The sequence below is a fragment of the Oratosquilla oratoria genome, chromosome 7 (genome assembly GCF_046742065.1).
Source record: "Oratosquilla oratoria isolate Oo_2021 chromosome 7, ASM4674206v1, whole genome shotgun sequence".
NCBI classification, from domain to species: domain Eukaryota; kingdom Metazoa; phylum Arthropoda; class Malacostraca; order Stomatopoda; family Squillidae; genus Oratosquilla; species Oratosquilla oratoria.
Window position 1 is genome coordinate 60001756 of NC_134783.1, and position 13191 is coordinate 60014946.

Below are 13191 nucleotides of genomic sequence, written 5' to 3' on the forward strand. Positions count from 1 at the left end.
TGCAAGATATAGAGATGGGACACCATGAGCGTAGCTCCCCTTCCCGTAAGATACAACTAGGTGAATACAACTAGGAGAAAAACAAATCCCTAGTTGGTATTTGTATTTACCTAGTTGTACTTACCTAGTTGTATTATACAGGAAGGGAGCTGTGCTTGTGGTGACCCATCTTTGTATCTTTCAGCAACAAGTTTTTTCTTAAAATCTTGAATAGTATTTGCACACACTGTTTCTTTATCTAAGTTATTCCAGATACCCATCACTCTGTGTGGGAAGCAATTTTTTTTAGATCTCCTCTATAGTTATAATTTTTGAGTTTCTTTTCATGACCTCTTGTTTTTCCATTGTCATTTTAGTAAATTATTCCTATCAAGGATTTCCATTCCTTTCATTCCTTTGTGTGGGAAGCGGAGTGCTTGAGGGTACCCGAAATGAGTTAATAGAGTGAAAGTAAAGAGTGTCAAAGAAGAAAAAATGGACAATAGTCTAAACAGGGAGAAATATAGCAAAGCAACCAAAAGAAGACTAGATGTGAGCAGGGTTGAATTGCTGGTAGGTGTCATCCCTAAGAAAAGTTGTAATATTGAGACTCCACAACGGAATCAAAGGTATGAAGAGGAAAGTTATTTTGGTTTTTCTGGCTTTGCAAGAGATGATAGAAGACTGGGTAAAATTATAGAATTAGAAAGGGAGAGGAGTTATAGGAATATTTCATGGAATCAAGAGATTAAGGAGTTAAAGAAAGAAATTATAGATCTAAAGAGTGAATACTTTGCAATGTATAAAGAAGTGATTTAAAAAATGCAGAATTAAACAGAGAGGTGAAAAAAAAACTAATCAAAGAAAAAATTAAAATGAAAGGATGAAAAGTGAAGATACTAACAAAATGAGGCTTTGAAAAGAGAAGTAAATGAATAAATTAAAATGGTGACTTAGAAAGTCAGAGATAGTATAAGGGAGATAGATCTTCAAAAAATGAAAAACCAATGGAAATTAGATCAAGAGAGTAAAAACATAGCATTTAAAGAAATTGTCCAACAGCAAGTACAATTAAATGCAAAAGAAACATTTATTAAAGTAATCAAAGAAAAATGAAATTGTGTCAGGGACCTAGTAGATGAAAAAGAAAAGTGCATAGTGGTAAATGGTGTAAAGAAAAAACATAATTTAGTTAGGTACTTAAGAGAAAAAGAAGAGAAAAATAGCAAAAAAAAAAAAATTCTGAAAGTACAAGATGAAGCTCAAGAAATAGAAAAGGAAATAGAAGTGCATAGACTGAGGCAATACCTAAAAGAAAAGAATTAACCTATAAAAACTAAACTAAGGTCAGAAATGATAGCAGAAGTATTAGCAAAGACAGGAAAGTTGGCAAAAAGTGAAAACTACAAAAGTATATGGATAAGAAAGGAAATGAGTGCTAAGGAAAAAGAGAGAGACAAGTCACTAAGAAATAAAGCTAATAAAAAAAAAAGAGAGAGAGAAAATAGAGACAGTTTTTTTTTTTTTTTAGCATGCTGGACTTGAGGCCGAGAAAGTAGTACATCAAAGGAAAGGAAATGCAGGAAACAGAAAACAAGGCAGAAAATAAAAATAAAATTAAAGGTAACATATACCAACATAGTCTGATTTCAGGACTAGATGAATTAAATGATTATCTGGGAAAAAAAAGATATTATAATGGGAATTGTGGAGACGAAATTAAAAGGCCCACTACCACCAAATAGCATTGGACAAGGTTTATACAATCACTGGATGAAAAATAGAGAGGAAAATCAGGGTGGACTTGTGTTTTTAACTAAGAAAAACTTAAATGTGACGAAGATCATTGGAGAAAATAATGTAGAATTGACTGTGATAAGAGTTGAAAATAGTGACATGTAATGTAGAAGACTTGTAATGATATATGTACCCCAAAAACACATTCTTGGAAAAAGAGTGACCATTCCAAAATGTTGGAAGACACAAAGCATACTTTAAATGAAATGCTGAAAGAAGGATGAAATCTATTAATAATGGGTGATTTTAACTTGAAAGAAATATGTTGGGAGATGACAGTGAAGGGTGGAGAAGACATTTGGGAGAACACACTACTTGACATGACCATTGAATACACAATGACTCACTGGGTAAAAGAAAATACTAGATATAGAAACAATGAAGAACTGTCGATACTAGATTTAATATTTACATCAGAGTCTGAAATTGTGGATAAAATTGAATACAAGACACCAATTGGGAAGAGTGATCACATACTACTTGAGCTCAAACTAAAAGAGGAAATATATATGGAGAGAAATGAGAAACACAGAAAAGGAAGACTATTGTATAACAAAATGGACTTTGAGAAACTTAGAAAGTTATTTCAAAAAGCGAGTTGGGAAGATTTCTATAATGAAGAAGTACAGGTAGAAGAAAAATGGACGATGTTAAAATAAACCTATAATGAAGGAGTGGATAAATATATACCAAAACAAAAACAAGAAAAGGTGTACATTAAGTGCTGGTATAACAAAAAGTGTAGTGAGGCAAAAGAGAGAAGAGACAAAGTTTAGAAAAGATAGAAAAATGAAAAAGAAAACAGGAAAGTGGCAAATATGGATCAACCTAAGAAATAAATATGTAAAAATACACAGGGAAGAAAAAAGAAAAGAATAATAGACAAATGTAAAGATGAACCTAATTATTATATATATATGTAAATAGTAAAACTGCATCAAGGGAACATGAAATACACAGAGGACATAGAAATGGCTGAAATTATGATCAAAGATTTCAAATATGTGTTCACTAAAGAAAACATACACAATTGGAATGAAAGAAGTGGAGAAAGACACCTCCCCCCCCCATGAGAGAAATAACTGTGACACAGAAAGAAGTAAGGGATCAAATAATGAACCTTGATGTCATAAAATCACATGGCATGGACAGAATTGCAAACTGGATACTAAAAGAATGTATAGATGAACTAATGGAAAAAATATACAAGATAATAGATTGCTCACTCAAAGAAGGAAAAATACCAGAAGACTGGAAAAATGCCAATATTATACCAATATATAAAGGGGGAAACAAGGAAGACCCAACAAACTATGGACCTGTCTCTCTTGCAAGTTTTAGCCAGAATTTGTGAGAAAATTATCAAAAATAGATGGATAAAACATCTGAAGGACATTATACTAAATCCAAGACAATTTGGATTTAGACAGGGAAGGTCATGTGCCACAAATTTGATCTATTTCTATTCAAGGTTAATAGATATAATACAAGAAAGGGACAGATGGGCAGACTGCTTTCCTGGACTTACAAAAGGTGTTTGATAAAGTACTGCACGAAAAATTGTTAAGAAAACTCAAAACAATAGGAAGTATACAAGGAAAACTATTGAAATGGATGATCTCTTGCATGGAAGAAAAATGAGAGTAGTGCTCAGAGATAAAAAAAATCTACTTAAGAAGAAATGATTAGAGTTGTCCCACAGGTATCAGTACTGGCTCTGATAATGATTGCTATATACGTAAATGACATGGATGAAGGTTTACAATGTTATATGAACTTCTTTGTAGATGACGCAAAAATAATAAAGAAGGTACAGAAAAAGATTGTGAATCGATACAGAGAAATCTGAACAAGGTCTGGGAATGGGAGTCAGAAGTGGGATGTGGATTTCAACATTAAGAAATGTAGTATAATGGAATTTGGAAAAAGTAAAAGGAGAAGGTCAGGACAATATAAAATTGGTGCAAAGGAAGTAAAGAAAAATCCTTACACCAAAAAGGACCTAGGAGTAATCATCACCAAAGACATGTCCCCAGACAAGAAGATAAACAAAATAGTCAGAGACACCTACAATTTGTTAAGATCAATAAAGGTGGCTTTTAATTACATAGATGAGGTAAAGGTAGTAAAGAAAATACTAGTCACACTGATAAGACCAAGATTGGAGTACACTGTGACACCATGGACACCTGGTACAAAAAGAATATAAGGAAAATAGAAAGAATCCAAAGAGGAACAACAAAGATGGCTCCAATACTTTCAAAATTGACATGCGAACAAAGATTGGCTAAACCGAAACTACTAACCCTGGAACAAAGAAGAGAAAGAGGTGATCTACTGGCCATTTATAGAATTATGAAAGACATGGACGTCCTTGCTCTCAAAGTGGGACAGAAGAAAAAGAAGGGGACATGAAAAAAAAATCAATAAGGATAGTTATAGAAGAGATATTTGAAAAAAAAAAAATAGATTTCCACACAGAGTGGTGGATGTCTGGAACAAATAAGACAAAACAATATTGTGTGCAAACACCATGCAAGAATTTAAAAACAAACTATACATTGCGAGATACAAAGATGGGTCACTATGAGCATAGCTTCCCTTCCCATATAATACAACTAGGTAAATACATACACATGATAAGGCCCAAATTGGAGTATGCAGTGACACTTTGGTCACCTAGTACTAAAAAGAATGTAAGTTACATTGAGAAAATCCAGAGAGCAACTATGAATATGACCCCAACACTATCAAAACCGTCATATGAATATTGTCAAAACTAGAATTACAGACTATGCTACAAAGAGGAAAAAGAGGTGACTTATTGACCATCTACAAAATTATGAGAGGTATGATAATCCTTGATAGAAATGACTTACTAAGTTGGGATAAGAGAAACACAAGAGGACATGGATGGAAATTCAAAAAGTACACTTATAGAAGAGACCTGAAAAAAACCAGCTTTCCCACAGATGGTGGATGTATGGAACATACTAGACAAAACATTAGTGTGTGCAAAAACAATACAAGAATTTAAAAGCAAATTAGATATGGCGAGATACAGAGACGGGACACCATGAGCATTGCTCCCCTTTCCATAAGATACAACTAGGTAAATACAACTAGGTAGGTACAGTAAATACATAAATTGGAGAGTAGGAGATGGAACCCAGCAAACATTGCTCTTTTCCTGTGTACTACAATTAGGTGAATATGTGTGACCAAAGGAGACTCAGAAATAAGATCCCATAAGTGTAGATTTTTCTTGCATATTATACTTAAATAAATACTTATATTCACATCAAGATCTAGCTTTTCAGCTTACCATTCAGTATTATATATTCCTAAAAAAGCAACTATTGACCCACATCTATAAAATTCCACTTTCGCTGTAATCCTTCTCACCCACTGTCCTCATATTTTCCATTACTCCTTAGCTACATTACTAAAGATGTGTCATTCTTTATTATTTTCACCACCAATGAAATGGTTACCCACCTATATTACCTATTGAATTATCACCCATCCCAACATTCACTCGTCACCCATATGACTCATTCATCACCAGACTCCATAGGCGAAGGCGCGTGCGAGCTCACGAGTGATGAGCCTGCAGTGGGAGAGGAGGACCTGCCAGGCGAGGACACCCAGAACGGAAGAGGTGCCGAGATCGGGGAGGGCATTGGAGGGGGAGGTGAGGGAAAAGAGGAGGAGAGCGAAGGGTTGGAAAGGGAGGGTGGATATGTGTCCATGTCTCCCGACCCTAAAGCTGAATCTGCTCCAGAGAGCCAAGAACCGGAGAAGTCCCCCGGTAAGCTGTAGTGCCAGATGAAACCGGTACAACCAGCTGTTGTTTCAGTTGTTGCAGCTGCTGTTATTGGTGTCCTTACTGCTGCAGCTCCCCTTTTGTGCAGTAGCTGCCTTTGAACAGTTGTTGCCTCACGGCCCACTAGCTACTGCAGCTGGTTTTTGTTGTGCCGACCATTGTATCTGCTTGTCGTCACAGCTGCTGCCTCTGCACATGTTGGCCCAGATCCTCTCTTCTTAAGTGCTGCTGCACAGCAACAGCCTAGTTAAACACCACCCATCCCTTGCCCAATACCTTAGCATTGCCTGCCCCACCTTTTTACCTGTGACATGGAACTATTCCAACTCTTGTTCTGTGTCTGGGTACTTGTAGTTATTGTATCATGGGGCTATAGCTACAACTGCAACAGTGGCCTTGTTCCCACAGCTAAGATATTTGCACTTTGGTATTGAACATAGCACCTATGTATCGCACATTAACAACCAATTGAATTTATAATTATGCAGTCCAATTTAATTTACATTTGTGTCTAAATGTACAATATGTGATGATAACGGCACCGCCACATCCTCACCCCCTCCACTACAGTGACACCTTTTCATGCAAGTTTATAAAACTTTATTTAAACAAAAAGCTTTGTGCACGGCTCTAAGTATTCAATTAGTATATATGTAGTTTACATATGTATATGTATATTTATATGTAAACATATATGTACATGTAAACATATATGTATGTGTAAATGTATATGTATATAGGTAAATGCATATGTACAGTATATGTGTACATGTATATGTATATGTATGTATGTGTATATGTATAGGTCTATATCTATATGTATATGAATTTGTATATGAGCATGTGTATGTAAGTGTATATGTATATTATTTGAGTATGTATATGAATATGTACATGTATGTGTAAATGTTATGTATATGTAAATGTACATGCATATGCACATTAACATATATGTACATGTACACTTGTATGTTTATGTGTATGTAAATTGTATATACATATATGTATATGTATATATATTATCAATCAGTTGTTGCCTCACAGTGGCTGGCAGCAGTCCTCAGAACCTTCCACAGATCTCTCTGGAAAGAAATTTTGGACTGTTATCTGTATCTGACTGGTATCAGTGTTGGACTGTTTCCTTTTCACCAGCTGAAAGTTGTAGGGAGAAGAAAGCAGTCTCTGGTTGTCAGCTTTCTATGTGTGAAAAACAGCTCGAGTTGATAGAGAGATCTTGGACCCAGTCCAGAGATTAAATGTCAGCCCCTCAGGACTGCACTTTCTGATGGAAGTGAGAGAGCTGATGGCTTTTGGAAATGGATAGCTTCACTGTCTGTCTTGAAAGACCACTGAATGCAAGTACTTGTCATTGGTCCATGTAAATATATAGGCCTAAATGTATATATATATATATATACACACACACACATATATATATATATATATATATATATATATATATATATATATATATATATATATATTTGCACATGTATATGAATATACATTTGTATATGTGAACATGTACTAATCTTACATATTTTGTATTCAGATACACAAAGTAAAATCATATCCCCCAAGTCTCTGCTCAGCCACTCCAGTGCCAAATTTTTAATTCTAAAGGAATTGAAGTGGAATACAATCCACATAGATTATGTGATAATGAATGATAACAATAAAACCCTACAAAGAACCAAGTCAATAAATACAGTAAAACCTCCCATATCCAAAATATTTGGGACACAAAATGTTCAGATTTGGGGAGCATTTGGCAGGGTTTGTATATTTGTGGTTCAGATATGGAGAGGATTACCATGTCTATCTGTACATGTATATGTATTTTGATGTGCATATTAATATCATATAAAAATCAAATGAATATGTATATATGTGTATATATATATATATATATATATATATATATATATATATATATATATATTATATATATATATATATATATATATATATATATATATATATATATATATATATATATATATATATATATATATATGTTAGAAAACTGTAAACACCAGACTCAGTTTGAAGGGTTTATTTGCCTGATGTTTCAATTCCTGTCAAGAAATCATCATCAGGGGGTATAATGGTTACATGTTTGTGAACTCTTTATAAATCGTCAAAGTGATAAACCTGGGAAAGGTTCACACTCTCAATCACATGTACAAAGCATACCTCTTTACAATTTTAAATACACTACAATTGAAATGAAATATTGGTACCAAATAAGATAAAATACAAATAAAAAGTTACATAGCTGTGAACATAAAACAAAAGTAGCAAAAGCAACAATACGTGACATTAACGTAAAAACATCAGAACATAGGACAGAGATGCAAATGGAGGAACACAAAATGGAGAAACACAAAAGAAATTAGCCACTAGAGTACAAGAACACCAATGTGCAGTTAAGCAAGAAGATCTGAAATTGGCCCTGTACAAGCACACTACAGAACACCAACACAGGATTGATTGGGATGGAGTGACAACTCTACACAAAAAAAAATAACAAAAAGAAAAGACTATTCTTGGAATCATGGGAAACTAAGAGCAAGTGCATAAACAGGTGCATTGATCTCAATCCTATTTATCTGGGAACGAGGAGTAACGCAGTCTAATTCCTTTGTTCTGTTTTCTAGTCTCTGTCTGCTTCTTTACAACCTGTCATTTGTTCGCCAGTTGGCTTTTGGCAAACCTCCTTTCTCGAAGGCAGTCTCCTGGTGCACCTTTTCAACTCCCCTTCCTTTTTCAGTTTTAGTCTACTTCCTTTTTCTCTTCAGTTCTATCTTTCTTTTTATCTTCTTTGTATTTCTTATTTGTCTGATTGTAATGTAGTCATTTGTTATTAAGATATGTTCCTCCTGTTCCCCCTTCCTCCTCTGCAAACATTTAGTCCACTTTTATTTGCATCTCTGGACTATGTTCTGTTGTTTTTACATTTGGGTTATGTTTTGATGTTTTTTTGCCACATTTGTTTTATGTTCACAGCCATTTAACTTTTATTTTGTTTGGTTTTTATTTGTCTGATTGTAATTTAGTTGTTTGTTCTTGACACTTCTTTGCAGACATTTGGTCCACCTCCATTTGTCCTATGTTCTGATGTTTTTATGTTGGTGTTATATTTGAGGCCTTTTTGCCACACTTGTTTTGTGTTCACAGCCATGTAACTTATTTTATTTGTATTTTTGTAGTGTATTTTGTTTGGTTCTTATTTTTGTTTGATTGTAATTTAGTCATTTGTTCTTGACACCTCATTGTGGACATTTGGTCCACCTCCATTTGCATCTCTCTCCTATGTTCTGATGTCTTTACATTAGTGTTACATATTGTTGCTTTTGCTACACTTGTTTTATGTTCACAGCTATGTAACATTTTATTTGTATTTTATCTTATTTGGTACCAATATTTCATTCCAACTGTAGTGTATTTAATATTGTAAAGAGGTATGCTTTGTACATGTGATTGAGAGTGTGAACCTTTCCCAGGTTTACCACTTTGACGATTTATAAGGAGTTCACAATCTTGTAACCATTATACCCCCTGAAGACGATTCCTGGATGGAAATCGAAACATCGGCAAATAAAGCCTTCAATTGAGTCTGGTGTTTACAGTTTTCCAATATGGATCCCAGACTCCAAATCTTCACCTACATATAAATATCTATATATATATATATATATATATATATATATATATATATATATATATATATATATATATATATGTCTATATACACACACATATATAAATACATATTGTGGAACAAATCACTCATAAAAATTAAATCTTTCAAATAATCATCCCAGCTGTTGCCAGGATTGATCAGGGGACCAACGTATTGCCAGTTGACTGCTCTACTGCTTTCTTTTTTGGATGTTAGTTAACATCAGATTGAAGCTCTTTTAAATCCTCAGTGGTGGTATTGGTAGAGTGGTCAATTGACAATTTGCTGGTACCTGGATTGATCCCCATGACAGCTGGGATTATTGTTTGAAAAAATTCATTGTTATGAGTGATCTGTTCCATCTTAGTTATAACAGCAAAACAATTAAAGGTTTTGGTCCAGATCTACCATTCACTATGGGTGAGGCTGGGAAGTATATGAAAAAAAGGAAATATGATGGCATTTGGCTATCACCGTCATTCTTTTGAACCCGCTGTGGTGTTATTGGCGGAGGGGTCAACTGGCAATTTATTGGTTCCCAGATCAATCCCCAAGACAGCCAGGATTATCATCATTATATATATATATATATATATATATATATATATATATATATATATATATATATATATATATATATATATACATATATAAACATATATATATATATATATTTATATATATTTATATATGTATATATATGAGGAGTTTGAATGTGTTTGAGATATGGTGCCTGAAAAGTATGATAGGGGTTACTAGGCTGGAAAGAGTGAGATACGAGGAAGTGAGGAGGAGAACGGGGATAGAAAGGGAATTAGGAGATTGGGTTGATGAAAGAGTATTGGGATGATTTGGACACATGGAAAGAATGAGCATATTAAGTTTGTAATACATGATCTTCCACTTCTAAATCCAAATTGGTTGGGGTTTAATATTTTGTTCTTTTCCAAGTATTTAGTGCATTTGTTTTTAATAACTCTTTCTCATATTTTTGCAATTGTGATGTAAGGGATACTGGTCTATAATTTGCTGGATTTTCTTTATTTCCTCTCTTATTATTGGTACAATATTAGCATTCTTCCAGTCTTGTGGTACTTTTCCTTCTTTGAGTGAGAAGTCAATTATCTTGTGTATTTTGTCTGAGTTCATCTATGCATTCTTTTAATATCCAGTTTGCTATTCTGTCTGGCCCATGTGACTTTCTGACATTGAGTTTCTTTATTTGGTCCCTTATTTCTTTCTGTGTCACCATTATTTCTTCCATTTTAGGGGATCCTTCCTGGTGACTATCATCCCACAATTGTGAGCTTTCAATTGTAAAAACAGACTTAAAGTGTCTGGTCATTACTTTGGCCATTTCTACATCTTCTGTGTATTCTTGATTTCCTTCATGCAGTTTTATTATTTTGTGTTTGTCTTTTAGTTTGTCATTTACATATCTGTAGAACAGTTTAGGTTGATCTTTGCATTTTGCTATTATATCTTTTTCATAGTTTCTTTTTTCCTTTCTTCGTATGTCTATGTATTCATTTCTCAGTTTAATGTATGTTTGCCATTTAGTCTCTTTTTTGTCTCTTTTCCATCTCTTCCAAGCTTTGTCTCTTCTATCTTTAGCATTGCTACACTTTCTTTTATACCAGCACATTATGTACTCCCTTTTCTGTTTCTGCTTAGGTACATATTTGTCTGTTCCCTCTTTATATATTTCTTTGAAAATGTTCCTTTTCTCTTCCATTTTTGTTTCATCAGCAAATTTTTCCCAACAGGCATTTTAGATTTTTTTTCTAAGTTTTACTAAATCAGTTTTGTTATACATCAGTCTTCTTTCTCTATGTTTCTTGTTCCTTCTTACCACATTTTGTTCCATAAGTTCGATCTCTATTAGTATGTGGTCACTCTTCCCAATTATATATGTGTGTGTATATGTATATATGTATATATATATATATGTATATATATATACATATATATATATATATGGAAAGTAATAAAATATTTTGGAAGGATATTAAGAGAGGAAAAGGAGGTGAATCAAGTAGAGAAGAAAAGGTAAAAGGTGCAGATGGAGAGATGATTATGGAATAGACAGCAGTAAGAGGAAGATGGGCAGAGTATTTTAGGGAGTTCCTAAATGTGAAGGAGGATAGGGAGGGAAAGGTAGTTGCAATGGGAAGTGCTAAGAAAATGAAAGTGATGAATGAGGAAAATGGAGAAGAAATAATGAAAGATGAGGTAAAAGCAGTTATTAAAATGACGAAAGCAGGTAAGGCACCTGGGTTGGATGGGTGTCATGTTTAGTGTCTAAAAAAGGGAGGTACAGTGATGGTGAATTCGCTGGTGATGTTTAATGTTTGTCTAAAAGAGGGTATAGTACTGGAGGAGTGCCTGTATAGTTCTGTTTTACAAGGGAAAAAGGGATAAGTGTGAGTGTAGTAGTTTCAGAGTTATCAGTTTGTTGAGTGCAGTTGGGAAGGCTTATGGGAGGGTTTTGATTGAGAGGATTAGGAGAGGAATAGAGGGAGTAATTGGTGAGGAACAGTGTGGGTTTAGGACAGGTAGGGGTTGCATGGATCAGATTTTTGTTGTAAAGCAAATATGTGAGAAAGCTTTAGGAAAAGGTAAAGATATTTTTGGGCTTCTATGGATCTGGAAAAGGCTTATGACAGGGTAAACAGAAAGGTACTGTGGGAGGTATTGCAGATACATGGGATAGGAGAATATTTACAAAAGTAGCAGAGACTGTGTTAGAATTAGAAATGGAGAGAGTGAATGGTTTGAGGTAAAGGTGGGAGTTCACCATTGGTGTGTTATGTTGCCTTGGCTGTTCAATTTTTGCATGGTTGGGGTGGTGTGAAAGGTAAATGCAAGGGTATTAGGCATGGGATTGGAGGTGGATAAAGAAAATGGGGAAAAATGGGAGATAGGCCAGTTGTTGTTTGCTGATGACACTGCAATTGTAGCAGGATCAGAGGAGGGATAAAGTTAGTGACAGAGTTTTGGAAGGTGTGCAAAAGAAGGAAGTTGAAGATGAATGTGGGTAAAAGTAAGGTGATGAGATATACAAGGGGAGAGGATGGCAGCAAATCAGAGGCAAGTGTTATGGGAGAGAGACTGGACAAAGTGGATAGTTTTAGATACTTGGGTGCAAATGTGGCAGGAAAGGGAGGAGTGGAGGTGGAGGTAGAATGTAGATTGATAGAACCAAATAAATGCCTTGGGGGATTAAAAAGTGTAATGAGAAATAGACATTTGAGAAAGGATAAGATAAAATGCCCAAGAAGTATGGTAGGGGTTACTAGGTTGGATAGAATGAGAATGAGGAGGAGAGCAGGAGTGGAAAGGGAGTTGGGAGATAGGGTTGATGAAAAAGTATTAAGATGGTTTGGACACATGAAAAGAATGAGTGAAAAAGATTAGTAAAGAAGGTGTGGAAGGCATAGGTAGAAGGAGTGAACATGAGGGGGTGACCAAGGATGAGATGGATGGATGGGGTAAAGGGGGCATTGGGAAAGAGAGGAATGTCTGTTGAGGAAGGAAGGGAGAAGACAGAAGATAGGGATGAGTGGAGAATGGTTGTGTATGGATGGTATGATCCTTGGAAGGATATAGCTTGGGAATGTGGGGGGTGAGAGAGTATGTGTGAATGATATTTTGACACAGCCCAAAGGGATTGCTCCCTGTCTCATCTTTTTCTGCATTAGGGGATGGAGAGGGAGAGTCACCAATTAGATAAAGTGGCCTTGCTTTGGATGTGCTCTGTCTTGTGACACTGCTTGTAACCCACGACAGTGGACAAGATGCAGGGATGACCAATCATCCAGGAGCCAATAAAAGAGGGAGGAGGGGTGGTGAATGGGAGTGGAATATGTGGGGATGAAATTGGTGGGAGTAGATTTATGTCTTT

At 34.9% G+C, this 13191-nt stretch overlaps 1 protein-coding gene across 12 annotated transcripts in view; it reads left to right on the plus strand.

The window, feature by feature from the left end:
* The window catches only part of Rim (Rab3 interacting molecule), a 651951-nt gene that overhangs the window by 472662 nt on the left and 166098 nt on the right, over positions 1–13191 (plus strand). For 9 of the 12 annotated variants that reach the window (XM_076188289.1, XM_076188288.1, XM_076188280.1 and 6 more), the window contains one exon: positions 5345–5587. The exons of 2 other annotated variants lie outside the window; for them this stretch is intronic. In XM_076188289.1, coding sequence (XP_076044404.1) covers positions 5345–5587 — 243 coding nt within the window. The remainder of the gene's footprint in view (positions 1–5344; positions 5588–13191) is intronic. One more of the 12 variants, XM_076188282.1, reaches the window with a different exon arrangement.